Genomic DNA, 15,162 nt, shown 5'->3' with positions numbered 1-15,162 from the left:
GAATATTGACAATTATGTTATTGGCTTTTAGGCAATCAGATACTGACCAATAATTAATACGAGACTGTTTAGACCCATCATTATTACTCCAGGTGAAAGTGGAGTCCAGTAAAAATGTTTCTCTCCATTCATCCTTTAAATTGTGTTTCTGCATGAATGATGAACGAAAACTGTTTTAATCTTGAGCCCAAAGTGCCCATTTGTCCCGTTGGTTATCTAATATTATATTAAAATCCCCTTCTATAATGATAATTGCATTGGGAAATTAATAATCTAATAATCAGTTAGATTATTTTCTATCAGGGAAAGAATTTGTGAGTTTTTCCGTCTTCAGTTAAAACCATAAATATTAATGGTTATCAAGATTTTATATCCATATGATTTAAAATATAGACATTTTTAAAAAAAATAGATTATAAATAAATATATAGTTTAATAATGCTTGTCTACGATGTGTTCCGGTTGGTGGCGGTAATGCACCAGAAACCTTGCTTGCCAACCACCATTAAAAGAGAAGAAGAAGAAGTGTCGTTATTAGCCAATGAGGAAGCGATCAGGAAACGCTAATGTTTACAAGCAGCAGTTTCCTGATAAAAGCAGAGATTTCGGTGATTCTGCGGCTCTGTGGGAAATGACAGTTAGATCATGTCTCAATTTAAATGACGAGGTTTCACCTTCAGGTAAGAACGATTCATTTTATGGCGCTTTTTGGCGAATATTTTAACCGAGCTTATTAGCGCTTAGCTTGATAAACAGATAAGCTAAACTGCGACTAAAACTTTGTCTTTGAAGCGAGTTTAACCTTAACTTCAGACGGTTTGTGTGTATTTATGGCTCTTAACAACCTCGGTGTTGTTTATTGTGAGTAAAAGAAAATGATGCATGATTTGTTTTTCTAATTTGTAAATAAAAGTGTAGAACGCGTTTGAATTCAGCTCCGTTTATCACATTAAGCCTCATTAACGTCCGCTGCAACCCAGCAGTTCCAGCCTGTAACCAGAGTCCAGCTGTGGTTTAATCTGCAGCTGGACTCTAATGTTCTTCAGAGAACATTAGAGAACAAACAGCATCAGGGAGACCAAGGAACTATAAGGTTCTGGTCCAGTTTCCAGCAGGTCAGGTTCTACAGAACCTCCCAGAGTTCTGATCATCATGTGGACCTGGAGAGAGGATGGACCACCTGCAGACCTACCAGGACATGGACGTCCACCTGGACTGACAGGCTGGACCAGGAGAGCATTGATCAGAGAAGCAGGAGGACCATGGTGGCTCTGGAGGAGCTGCAGAGACCAGCAGCTCAGGTGGATCAGTCCACGGGACAGCTGCGTGTTTTCACTCTGAACACAAATAAGAGGCTTGGAGTGAGAGTTTTACATGTTTTCCAGATATAAAGGCGCCTTCAGGAGCAAATTATTATTATTATTATTATTATGCCAATTCTGTGGCAAGACTTTAGACTGATGCTCTCCATCCAGCCTGACTAAGCTGGAGATGTTTTACGAAGAAGAATTTCAGTCTGCAGACGTCCAGAGGTGCTGGAGACAGAACCTAAAAGACCGGCAGCCAGACGAGGTTCTACAGAGTTCTGAGTCGGGGTGCCGGACAGATTTTTGTTTGTTAAAATGCTGAAAACTGTGACTAATTTCTCTGTAAATCACTTCTCTCTGTTGGTCCGTCTCATAAAACAAAGTGTAACTGGACTGGTTCTGTGTGTTCTCAGCATCCTGATGGAGTGGGTGTTCGTCATGAACCGGATGAGCTCTCAGGGCAGCTCTGCGTCCCAGCGCAGGCGCATGGCCCTGGGAGTGGCCATCCTGCTGCTGGTGGACGTCATCTGGGTGGCCTCGTCTGAGCTCACCACGGTACGGGCTCGCCTTCTCAGCAGCAGCACAAACACTTTAAAACCTGATATGACTTCTTTATCCAGACCAGATTAGACCCAAATGTTAAAATGCTGAAAAAGGTTGAAGTTTGTCCACCAATCAGATCAGAGACCAGCATGTTCTCCCTGCTGGTGTCCATAGGTTAGTCTGGGTCAGGTACCGAGCCCCAGCTCAGTGACCTGTAGCCTAGCTGTTTAAAAAAAGGATCTTCTTTATTGCAGCTCGACTCTTCATTGACATGTTTTATTACAAATTAAAACCCAGAACCCCCCAATAACTTGTATTTTTGTTTACCCTGCTCCGTAGTACATCTTTAAGCGGCAGGAGTACAACAAACCCTTCTTCAGCACCTTCACCAAGACCTCCATGTTCGTGCTGTACCTGCTGGGCTTCCTGCTGTGGCGGCCATGGAGGCAGCAGTGCAGCGGCACGCTCAAACGTCGCCAGTCTGCCTTCGTGAGTCCCTTCCCTCTCACACTTTGTTTATGCACACAAGCCACTTTCTTCTGTTATTTAGCTTCAACTAACCTGAAAAGGAGCCACAGCGCTCTGAAGTTGCTTATTTAAACCTGTTTAGGATATTTTAAATGAACCAACGGGTTAAGATCCTAGTAGTAAAGCAACGCTTTGAGGAAAGGAGTGACTCTTTGGGTTTTTAGCATCAAAGTCAGGATGTTGGCTGCTGTTGTGCTTCAGGCAGTTGATGCTGTGTTGTTGTGCAGTTTGCTGATGCGGAGGCCTACTTCGCTCCCTGCACCACTGACAGCACTGTGAACAACTGCTTGGTATGTAGCCCCCCTGCAGAGGAGCATGTGCTCAGGGTGGCAGCAGCTCTGTAACGGCTGCTGCTCTGTTCTTGGTTCTGCAGAGCGAGCCTCTGTACGTCCCGGTCAAGTTCCAGGACGCAGCAACGGACCCGTACGACTGTTTGACTGCAGACTGTGAATCCTGTGAGTACAAATCTGCTTTTTATTTTCACACGAAGCTGCAAAAAAAACACTGAGGTCGTTGATTCTCTAAAAATGTGTTAAATAGTTTGCAGCAGCCAGGTGCTGTTGATGAAATGCTCTGATTTACTCATCAGTGAGTTTTAAAACTCGCCTTTATTTTTGTTCTTTGGCGTTTAACACGTTGAGACTTTTGCTCTTATTCCTTTTTATATTTCTTTTGTAATGTTTTTTTTTGTTTTTTCATTTTAAATGTTTATTGATTATTGTCTATAAAGCACTTTGTTGCAGCTGCTGTTGTTTTAAAGTGCTTTATAAATAAAGAAAAAGAAGAACCTGCATAGCAGCAGGAGATCTGACAGTTTGCTGAAGCATGTCTAATCACAACACCAGGGTGGAAAGACATCAGCAATGACCACCAGCTTCCCCCTGCAGGGTTATGGGGGGCCGGTGCCTGAGTTCATCTCAGACACTGAGAGCCCAGAACAGATCAGAGCAATCTGTTAAGCCAGCAGTCATGTTTCTGGACTGTGCACTGCAAAAAGGGAACTAAAAGTAAGTCAAATTTTCTAGAAATTAGTCTATTTTTCATTGATTTGAGCAGGTAAATAAGACTATTTGTCAATGGGATTAGTAGTTCTACCCCTAAAATAAGATAATTAGATATTGTGCACTTGTGAAATGATGATGGAGATGAAATGTTCCTACTTTAAATGCAAAAATCTTATTCCATTGGCAAATAATCTTATGTACCTGCTCAAATTAAGAAAAAAATCACTAATTTCAAGACAAACTTACTGTTACTGCTAAAATTACTTAATTTCAGTTCCGTTTTTGCAGTGTGAGAGGAAGACGTTGTTAATTAGCCTCAGTCTGTTTCTGTATGATATTATTTCTGCATCACAAACATGAGTCACAGCGTTATATTGCCGTCTATCATGTTTTGACCCTTATGAATGAATGAATGAATGAATGAATGAATGAATGAATGTTTTTACCTCATCCACACATCCTCTCCGCTCCGTCGTCCAGCCTCCAAGAAGCAGCGGGTCCGTTTCAGTAACATCATGGAGGTGCGTCAGCTGCCGTCCACCCAGGCCCTGGAGGCCAAGCTGTCCCGCATGTCCTACCCGGCAGCCAGGGACCAGGAGGCTTTGCTGCGTACGGTGGGGAAGCTGAGCATCACCGACGTGGCCAAGATCAGCTTCTTCTTCTGCTTTGTGGTGAGTTACAATCTGCTGCTTTCTGCCAGCTGTCCTCCTTGTTTATTACAGACAATACGGTAATCTTTTCAAATGATCTTCATTCATATTTTTATGGGGGTTGTTCTTCACTAATAAATACCTTAATCTCCCATTTAATTTAATGCTGTTGTATTTAATTGAGATTCTTTCTCTACAGTCTCTGAACTGCGTTTTGCTTCTATCACTCGTTATGTTTTATTATTTGTGCTGGTTTGAGCTGTTTTAGTCTCAGCAGCGCATTGATTTAACAGGTTGTGTTTTTAAAAATGTGCTTTACCAGAACAAATGTGTTTTATTTTGTATTACGGCCATTAACATTGATTCAGGAGAAGTTTGTTTCATTTGGTAATCATAGATCTGAGCAAACAAAGTTACCTGTGGAGTTCCTCAAGCTTCCGTTCTGGGTAGGGCTGAACAATTAATCGCATTTTCAATACAATCGTGATTTAAAATAACGCAATTTCCAAATCGCAGAGTCTGCAATTTTTGGCTATGTAACAATTAGGGAATTAAACGCGTCCTTTAGGTGTTGGTAAAATGTTTAAAGTGGGTTTGCCTCCACATGGAAGGGAAGACAGTTGCAGCAATGAGATAATCTAATTTTATTACTTGTTTTAGAGTTTATATAATCATACATAGCATTAAGTACAGGTCAATCAGTTTAATACATAGACTTGCTTGTTGGTTGGACTTTATCTTCAACAAGGATTGATGTCCAATTAAATTAAAAGCTGTTCTCTTGAATAATATTCTGATTAATAGAAACATTAAAAGTTCATATTTAAAATAGTCCTTGTTTACAAACATCTTTATTTAGAGGCCATTTTTGTTGCTTGTGGTTAATGCAGAGAAAAGTCAAAATTGCAATTTTGATTGAAATATATTGTAGTCAGAACGCAATCATTACTGCTCTGAGTTTAGATGCTGTGGGTCTTTTAGCAACTAATCTACATGGTGAGGAAACAAAATGATTTGTTGTTTGTATATGTTTAAAAAGACATGATAAATTAAACTGGAAAAAAAATCGCATTAAATCACAATATTAAGAAAAAAAATCGCAATTAGATTATTTTACAAAATCGTTCAGCCCTAGTTCTGAGACCATTTTATATAAGATCTAAACGCTTAGCTGGACCAGATCACGGAGCACTGCGCTGCTTATTATATGCTGATGATACACAGTTATGCTTGTCACCTTATGATGACCATAATCCATTATTTTATGCATTAGCAATGTTTGTGTAGTTCAATCAGCATCATTTGTGGTCTAAAATGTCTGTCGCTGTAGATTTGTGTCTAACGGCTCCAATCAATACTGAAAGATGCTTTAATGAATGTTTTAATAACGCCTGACATGGACTGAAAACACGTCACCATCTCTGTTATTATCTGAACTTATGAACACGGTTTCATTCATTTAATGAGATCTGTGGTGTCCCACAGGGATCCGCATTTGGTCCTAAACTGTTCATTATCTACATCGGTTATATTTATACATATACAAGTTAGCAGTTTTTACAGATGGTAATTATTTTTTTGTTCTGGGTGAAATTTACTTTAAAATGTGTAAAATGTAAACGTGCTTTTTACGATAATAACTTGTTAAATCAAAGTAAAACAAAAACTGTTATGTGGGAAAATGTTAAAGGAATTGTGCAAAAGCATAAAGATGCTGAGGAGTCTAATAAATCAGATAATGTATTTAAATTGCTCTTCAGAGGTTAGGAGCAGAACATATAAAGGTTCTACAGTCATTTAATGTTGTTGAAAAATGAATTTATTACAGTAACTCATCACCAAGTGAAACATTAAATAGATTAATTACCACAGTCTGTTTATTTATGATGATTTTCTGCTCACAGCCACTGAACATCAGACCAATAAAACATATTAAATAGAGAAATGTGGACTTGATGAAAAGTGTGTTTAATACCAAACTTTTCTAAAAGTTTTTCTTTTTAATCTGACAAATGAGTCTCATCAGAACCATATTTACTGAGAATGTGTGCTGCAGAATATGGCTGTATGGATAATTAATAATAGGAACCAGATAAATACTTTTTTTTTTTTTTAAATTAAGGATCTTCACTTTATCTCCCTAAATCTCCCTCTAACCATCACAACACGGTCAGAACGGGTCTGGGTCGGTTCCCTGGCTGTGGAGAACCAAACTGGATCTGATGTAGAACCCGTTTAGGACCGGCTTTAGAACTGGAGCCGCTGTGAATCAGATGTTCTGTTTGTCTTGCAGTGGTTCCTGGCCAACCTGTCCTACCAGGAAGCTCTGTCGGACACGCAGGTCGCCATCGTCAACATCCTCTCCTCCACCTCAGGTGACCTTCCTCCTCCTCCTCCTCCTCCTCCTGCGGCGCTGGAGCCGTACTCAGAGGTTCTGGTGTCGGTCCGCAGCTCGCTGACTGAACTGTGCTGCTTCCTCCTCCTCAGGCCTCTTTACGCTCGTCTTGGCCGCCATCTTCCCCAGCAACAGCAGCGACCGCTTCACGCTCTCCAAGCTGTTAGCCGTGGCTCTGAGGTGAGCAGAAAGTCCAGCTGCAGCTTTCTGACCAGCTGGAGACGTACGCTGCAAAAAGGAAACGGAGAGGAAGTCAAATTTTCTTAAAATGAGTGTATTTTACCTTGATTTGAGCAGCTAAATGGGATTATTTGCACTTAAATAACAACAATTCATCTCCATCTTATTTCAAGTGCAGGACGTCTAATTCTTATAAGATAAGATAGTCTTTATTGATCTCACAATGGAGAAATTCACTCCATTGTATCGGCTCATACAAGAAGGTGCATTCAGTTATATACAGTGAATCTTCATATATACAATGGATAAAAAAAAATACAAAAAAAGAAATAGGAATGGGCATATGGTGTCTTATTTACATTCATAGTTCTATCTATCTAATACATTTATACATACATACATACATTTATACATACATACATACATTTATACATACATACATACATACAGTATGTATGTATGTATGTATGTATGTATGTATGTATGTATGTATGTAGCTTGATAGCAGCAGAAGTCACTACATCAGGATTATTGCACGGGTTGTAGTACAGTGTATTAATTAGATTATTGCACATTAATTATTACAGTTATTTGCACATTATTGAAGGGGTAAAATACTCATTCCAGTGGCAAATAGTCTCATTTAGCTGCTCAAATCAAGGGAAAATGCGCTAAAACTTTTGCCTTTAGTTCCCTTTTTGCAGTGAATACTGAGCTCATGCTGAAGGCTTTGAGCGTCAGGTTGAAGCTAAACGGCGTAACGCGGTCAGAAACGCTCTCTTAGTGCCCGGCAGCCATCGCCTCTGAGGGCGGGGGGGGTAACGTGTGTGGGCTGCTTGTCTTCCAGCATGGGAGGCGTCGCCCTGGTGAGTCTGTCCAGCATGGAGAGCCCCGATGAGAAGGGAGTGGCAGGTAAGGGCTCTGTTCCTGCGTCTGAGTTTGTCCTGGCTGCTGCAGGCGTTCAGGTGACGGTGGAGCATGAACCTTCTCTGCAGGCTCCCTGTGGTCTCTGGCGGGGGCGATGCTCTACGCCGTCTACATCGTTCTGATCAAGAGGAGAGTGGACCGCGAGGATAAGCTCGACATCCCCATGTTCTTTGGTAAGGCGCCTCTGAGCATCTCCACCTATCGCCCGTTTAGTTTTAATGTCCTGAGAGCCGGGGAACGTTTAGGGACGACCAGCACCGTCCTTCAGTGAGATCAGGAAACAGAACTTCATCCAGAACCTGGACCAGAACCACAGGAATCCGTTTATCTTCTGCTGCAGGCCCAGTTTTCTGCTCTCTGGGAATTATCTTAAAAAAAGGAGCCAAAGTCCAAAGAAAAGCTTTAAAAGAACACCAGAAAGGAACTAAAACTTTTAATAATCAAATAACTTAACCTACCCAGGCTGGAGTCTCTTACTGGTGGAAATAAAAGTAATTAACGATTAGGACCAGACCTGAGCGGGCCTGCCAGCCTCACATGACGTTCATGTTTGCTAACTTTAAGGTTTAAATGGCCAAACTGTGGGTTCCTTCATGAACGTTGTCTAGCTGGAGCTGTCGCTGTCCTCAGGCTTCGTGGGTCTCTTCAACCTGCTGCTGCTCTGGCCCGGCTTCCTCCTGCTCCACTACACCGGCTTCGAGGCCTTCGAGCTCCCCAGCCAGCTGGTGTGGACCTACATCCTGATAAACGGGCTGATCGGGACGGTTCTGTCAGAGTTCCTGTGGCTCTGGTGAGCGGCCGTAGTTTATCCGCCTCCTTTGGGTTTGATGTGATGATGAGTAACGGCTCGCTGCATCTTCTGCCCTCAGGGGATGTTTTCTGACCTCGTCTCTCATCGGGACTCTGGCTTTGAGCCTCACCATCCCTCTCTCCATTTTAGCAGACATCTGTCTGCAGAAGGTAAATGTCTGTTCTCTGCAGAGAGAACTCTGGTTCCTCTGGTGTCGCTGTTCAACGCAGCGTTTCTCTCCAGGTGCGTTTCTCCTGGCTGTTCTTCGCCGGAGCCGTTCCCGTCTTCCTCTCCTTCTTCATCGCCGCGCTCTTGTGTCACTACAACAACTGGGACCCCGTCCTGGTGGGGCTGAGGAGGCTCTACACTTTTATCTTCAGGAAACATCGCATTCACAGGTGAAGCTGGCTTAAAACCTTTAAATCCATCTTCTCTGTTCTAATCTGCCATTAAGATCACAGCAACTGCTGCACCTCCATCGTCTACACCTGCTTATCCTGGCAGCGATCCTGTCGCCTCTCTGCTGTGGGCGAGAGGCGGCGTCCATCTTGGACAGGTCACCGCTCCATCACACTCACGCTGTAGGGGCGGTTTAGAGAGACGGGTTAATCTCACCGTCATGTTTTTGGACTCTGGGTTCCATCATCTGCAGGCCTCAGGTTCTCCTGCTGATGCCGGTCCACCTCCAGGTTCTGTTCTCGGTCCATTTGGTTCTGGCTGTTCTCAACAGCAGCCGGGCCTCAGGTGTGGTTTAAACAGGCAACAGTGCAACCAAAAAGAATATAACCCTTTGTTCCCTTTCGCCATCAACCGTTAGGTCCAATTCAAAGCTTCCCTTTTTCCTTAAGATTTTGGAGAAAAGCCGATTTTTTTTTTTTTTTTTTTTTTTTTATTTTTTTATTAAAAAGCCTTTCAGGAGGAAAATGAGGTGCTTGAAGTTTGTCAGTCTGGCTTTAAACGTCTTCACAGTGTCGTTGAGGGTTTCTAACGACTTCTTCCTACTAGCAGATTCTAGAAAACCATGAAATCCTGGTTCTGTTAGATTTAAAGGGATCCATGGTTAGTTGTAACAATGGACTTTATTTGAGAAACATGAATTTTAGATGTAATAATACAGTAAAAATACAGTCATTGTTTTAGTTTTTTTTTAAATGTAAGTAAAATATTGTCACACGGACGTTTGCGCTGCAATGCATTCTGGGTAAATTACTTATACTAGGTCCATCCAGCAAAAACAGCAATGAGCAACATTAAAGTTTGAACTGGAGCGCGTTGAAATTTATTATTATTATAATAATAATAATAATAATAATAATAATAATAATAATAATAATAATAATAATAATAATAATAATAATAATAATTAATAATTAAAGACATGTACCGCTCGTACAAACTGTCTAATCTGGGTAGTAATGCATTGAGTCCAGTGTCAGTTTTGTTCGTACAAATTCATTTAAATTTTATTTATATCACACCAATTCATGAAGCATGTCATCTCAAGGCTCTTTCCAAAATTAAATTCAGTCAGATTATTCAGATTGGGTCAGATTATATAAAAATGACTCAAAGTCTTCTGGAAAGAAGAATGTGGGTCATTCAGAAGTTCTTTTTCCAGCAGCTCTTTTTCTTTTTTCATGTGGGGATCGATAAAGACTCGCCTCATTTCTGTAGTTTTCTGTTTTTAAACTACAGCAAACAGCGACAACATGTGGCATTGTCTAAATTTAAACCATAAACATCTCTGATAATGGCGTAGGTTCCAGTCATGTAGCTGCATCATTTACCCAGCATGCATTGCGCAGGAGAAAGAAATGAAAATATAACAAAGGATGTACAATTCTTGAAGTAAATGGGTTTATGAGGACTGAATGCTGCACATTATGAACCGCTCCTTCTGCAGAATAAAAACTCATGTAGTTAAATCTGCTCTTCTTTGACCTGATAAAAGCTGTTCATTTATTCTCATGTTGTACTTTCTTTTTATCCTGGCATTTTATTTCTACTTTTAAAGCACTAACATTTAGTTAATTTATTTAAATTCCTTTTGTGCAGCCTGTGGTCAGGAGCTGTTTGCTGCATAGATAACGCTGACTCAGCTTCTTCCACGATTAGCCGTTCTGTTTTCCAGAAGAAAAGAACATTTTCCAGTCTTAGCGGCCTGATGGCTCCCCTCCGTTTCCTTCGCCGCCACCTTTCAGGTGCCGTTACTGAGGGATTGGTGGCGCGGCTGCAGAAGGCATGAAAGCTGCTCCGCATCATTAATGGGTAAAAAAAAAAAAACCTGCCTCCATTGTTGGAGGAACACGGCGGTTATTTGTGAGACGGTCTGGATGAAAGCCCATTAACGTCTGAGCAGGAAGTGAGCTGTGGATAAACTGTTAAAGTTCCCTCAAATGGGCTCTTTCTTTCAAAGTTCAAGCTTTTTAGGTGTCAAAATAAAAAGTGGATTTCCTGGCGCTGCCTATTAAAGATCTGGAAATCAAAGTGACGCACTTAGTCTGCTGCTCCGGCGCCGTTAATGGACTCAGAGCCTCGCTAAGTTCAGCCGGTAATCGCTCCAGCATGCTTCACTGACTCGCCTCCATGCAGCAAACCTCGGGCTCCACGTCGGTGATTTTTAATAACGCTGTTTGTGGCGGTGAAGATGATGATTGACATCCTGCTTGTTCTCCACAGACTGGCAGACCACAGCGAGCAGAGCGAGAGCCTCATTCCTCTACACACCGTTTCCCCTCACGAGTGAACCTCCGTCCTGAAGGTGAGCCGCTCTGACCTTCATGGTGCTCTCCGTCCCCGATGGTCTCCATCCCCGCTAACCCAGAGGATAAACTCCATTAAAACCCGTAAATCTGAAGAACAGCATCTTTAACTGCTTATCTAATAGTTTCACTTTGAACACGGAGCTGTGACTTAATTTAGTTATGTTGGTCAACTCCCAACAAAAAGAAATAAATCCAGGAATCCCAGTCTAGTCTGACCTGTTGACGGAGCAGAAACAATACATTATTTTCTCTAATATTGTGTTTAAATGTTTCCTGCTTATGTGAAAATTAAAGATCACCTGGAAGCTGCTTGTCTCCACCTGCAGAAATCCTGCTGAGTCGGGGATTCAGGTCAAAGCTCAGGTTCAAAGTCGTAGTTTAGATTTTATTTCACAGTTTAGACCTTTACCACTTTATTTATACAGCACTGTTAAATGACAGAGCCGACACTTTCCTCCAGTCTGGAGCCGCCGCTCACCTGGTGTCACGGCTCACCTGGAGGATTTTATTCCCCATCCTCTGACCAGAGAGACTAAGTGAATGAGGAGCTGCTGAAGGGACTCGTCTCTAATAGTGATTGTCGACCAAAGCGGCTTTAATATTACATTTTTGTATCAGCCTAAATGTTCATATCGGTGCATCTTTAACATAAATGTAAAACGGAGAGATTTAAATAAAGCAGCAGGGTCAGAAAAGCCGATCTGGTTCTGGTTCAGAACGGCCGACACTCACTTTGTTCTCAGCTTGGAGGAAATTACACTGCAAAAACGGATCTAAAAATAAGTAAAATGTTCTTAAAATTTGTGTTTTTGTCCTAGATTTGAGCAGGTAAATAATATTATCTGCCAATGGAATGAGTATTCTGACCCCTAAAATAAGATAATTAGACATCCTGTACTTGAAATAAGATGATGGAGATGAGTTGTTCCCATTTTAAGAGCAAAAGTCTTATTCCATTGGCAGATCATCTTATTAACCTGCTCAAATCAAGGACAGATACACTCATTTAAAGAAAATATTACTCATTTTTAGTTCCGTTTTTGCAGTGTACAGCAACCGCTATGAATGTGAAATAATGATTAAAAGAATGTGTCGAGGTTTTAGTAATTATTTTATAAATTAATTTTACTCTCTAAATGTCACATGAAGCCTTAAAGAAAACCGGAGTTCAGGCTGGAAAAGTTTAAATTCTTGTTTTACCTGTTTTCCTCACATTTAGCCAGCAGTGATAATTTTCTGACGTTTGGACTAGAAGCTGAAATTGTTGGAGACACACGGATGTTTCTGGAGCCTACAGCCTCTCCTCTCACGTTTCTCTTCTCTTCCAAGGTGTGCGGAGTGGAGCCCGCTGAGCCGACAATCTGGAAGCTTTCATGAACATTAAACCAGCCCAGTGCCTCCATTTGGACTAATTTATTCCTCTGACTTTCTTCATTGTGCTCAGACGGACATTCAGCGCTGATTCTTCTGTGGAAAGACGAGTTTTTAGGCAACAGGGATGTTGATTCTGATCAGTTTGCTCCTTTGCTGATTCGTACCTCCGTTTTGTGTCTAATTCCATCTTTTACCTGCGCATCAGTTTATTTTTTATTATATGTTTGGGATTTTTCATCACTTATGGAGCTAAATCTCAGGTTTAGTTAAATTCTTACCTGAGATCTTCTGTTTATTCTGCTGCTGATGCTCATAAAACGCGGCAGATTATAACCCCACATCCTCCCACGGTAACGCTGAGTCAGCACTACTGGAACATGACTGGGTTAGAGACAATTTATTTAAAACGTTGCAAAAGACAAACTGATGCCTGGTTGAGGACGGTTGTGCACAAAATGACCAAATCTGCAGCGTTACGAAACGGCAAGAAGGACCAAACGGCTGAATGACGACGGTACGCTGATCTTTACCATAACACTAATTTCTCATGGTGTGAAGCATTTAGCGCTGTGGGGGGGGGGGCATCCTTTAGGAACTGACAGGGGATGTAAAGCTCTGTTAAAGAAGATAAATCAGCTGCTCCACCATTTAGGAAATGATCCGGAGGTCCGGCTCCCCACATCTGGCCACATCTGCCTTCTGCTGGGCGCTACGTGACGTCCCCCCCCCCCCGTTAGACGCGGCGTGTTTACTTTAGACGCAGCGCTGGCTTTAATGAAAGCAGATCAGCAGTGAGAGGATTTCTCTCTTCTGACACGAAGCTTCATGGAAACACAGACGGAGGAGAACCGTCAGCGTTCTCCTCTCGTCCCGCTAAACCTCAGATTTTATTGCACTTGTGATTAACCGGTCGGATGAAGCAGACGAGGCGGCGCTCTTAAAGCTGTTTTCTTCGTTGCACTTTTTTTTTTTTTTTTTTTGTGATTTCAGCTGAAAACGATTTTAAAGAACTTTGTTTCCACAACGAACGTTAATGTTTTATCTTTTGTCAATGGTGCTTGTGAAATCATGGGTAGGGTTTTTCTTTCTCAGGTTCTTTGTCTCTTCATTAATGAGGACGTTGTACAACATTTATATATGTATGAGAATGGCTTAAGAAGCCGTGATGATAATCTCTCCTTTATCAAACCAACTCTTTAATAATTTTATTTTTCAAAACTGTTTTCATACTTCAGTGCACTATTAAAACATATCTTTGTAAAACTCAGAGTGAAATGTGTTTTAATTAGCGGCTGAAAGCTCTCAGCGCTGGTGGCTTTTTATGCTCCGTCTTTTCATGATGATAATAAATAAAGACGTATTTCTGTATAAAGTGTGGAGCAGCTTTGCTGGGTTTCTCTGTGTTGCCCCTTAAAGGATCCTCCTTCCCTCCTAATGGAGATAAACATCAGCAAACCTGCAAGAACAAGCAACGCAAAGTTAAAAAATACCAAAGTTTTGTGAATTTGCAGCAAATTAAGGCAGAAGGGACCTTAGGAGGGACCTGATTTTGGATTAATGAAACACAACGGACAAAAAACAGTTTCTTCAGCCATGATGGGACTTTTTCCAGAGATAAGGCAAACCTGAGATTAGCAGACAATGGGAGGTAAATAACGTTCTGAGAGGAGTGAGTGGTGGAACCAACGCTGGATTTTATTTCCTTCACTTCTGACGGGGAACATCTGGCCTCGTGGAGCCGCCGCTCTAATTGATGGAGGCTGACAGCAGCTGTCAGCGTCAATTTAAATCTCTAACTGAAAGATTTGCCTGCAAAGTTGAAGGAAAATGTTGTTTTCTGCATGTAACATTTCCCAGCATGCCTCTGGGATGAATGTAAAGTTGGTGATCATCTGTGGAAGGCCTGCTGTTATCAGCCAACTTCCTGTTAGCTGAACTTCTGTCCTTTATCACCCAAACCTGCCGTCCACTTGAATATTTGTCTTCTGCTTCGATCTTATTATCAGCGTCGTTCAGCCACCTCCCAGCTGCTAAAGGATAATAAATGAACCAGACGTGTACAGAGAGGGCGGCTGTGTTTCTCTCTGCCCTCAGTCGCTCAGTCATGGTGGGAATCTCTGATTTTATGACTCAAACAGCATCTGCTGAAGCTCCAGGAGATAAACTTCCAGGCTGAACCCGGAGGCCGGGGTCCGGGGGATTCACACCTAAGGTCAATTTGAGACGGCCAACCAAACTGAGGTTTCTGGAGCGTGGCAGGAAGCTTGGAGTACCCAGAGAGAACCATCGCCTGCTCAGGGAGAACCAGCAGACCCCAGGCTGGGATTTCAACCCAGGACCTTCTTGCTGCAAGGCAGCAGAGCTCCCTGCTGTGAATAGCGTTACAGAAAAAAAAAAGATTGTTTCTAATTTGGTAAATGTGACTGAAAATACAGAACTGCTCAGCTTGAAGCACATTCATTGCTACGGCACAATATTTTAACCTAAACTAATTTTAATGGACTCAAGTGAAAGATAAAGTATATTTCTAACAGAAAAAGGCTTTGGCTGATATTCTGGTAACTTTATAACGGCTAAAATAATACAGGAGCTTTTATCATGATGGCTAACTTTAGCTTTAGACTCGATCTTCCTGCTAACTCTGCTAATCGGAGTGTTTATACTTTTATATTTCTATCCATCCTGAATAAATGTAGACC

At 41.7% G+C, this 15,162-nt stretch overlaps 1 protein-coding gene across 1 annotated transcript; it reads left to right on the top strand.

Annotated features, from left to right (window-relative positions):
* Nucleotides 1-525: 525 nt before the first annotated feature.
* Nucleotides 526-13,730, top strand: LOC105916530 (solute carrier family 35 member F5). Its single transcript, XM_012851072.3, has 15 exons — nucleotides 526-680; nucleotides 1,721-1,862; nucleotides 2,190-2,339; nucleotides 2,606-2,668; nucleotides 2,752-2,833; nucleotides 3,863-4,053; nucleotides 6,326-6,407; nucleotides 6,520-6,607; nucleotides 7,455-7,519; nucleotides 7,603-7,707; nucleotides 8,165-8,324; nucleotides 8,404-8,494; nucleotides 8,568-8,722; nucleotides 11,004-11,085; nucleotides 12,419-13,730. Exons 2-14 carry the CDS (start codon nucleotides 1,728-1,730, stop codon nucleotides 11,068-11,070), a joined length of 1,434 nt encoding a protein of 477 aa, XP_012706526.2. The 5' UTR covers nucleotides 526-680; nucleotides 1,721-1,727; the 3' UTR covers nucleotides 11,071-11,085; nucleotides 12,419-13,730.
* The last annotated feature ends 1,432 nt before the right edge of the window (nucleotides 13,731-15,162 follow it).

The sequence above is a fragment of the Fundulus heteroclitus genome, unplaced genomic scaffold (assembly GCF_011125445.2).
Source record: "Fundulus heteroclitus isolate FHET01 unplaced genomic scaffold, MU-UCD_Fhet_4.1 scaffold_53, whole genome shotgun sequence".
Lineage (NCBI taxonomy): Eukaryota > Metazoa > Chordata > Actinopteri > Cyprinodontiformes > Fundulidae > Fundulus > Fundulus heteroclitus.
This window is presented reverse-complemented; position numbering and strand designations above follow the sequence as displayed.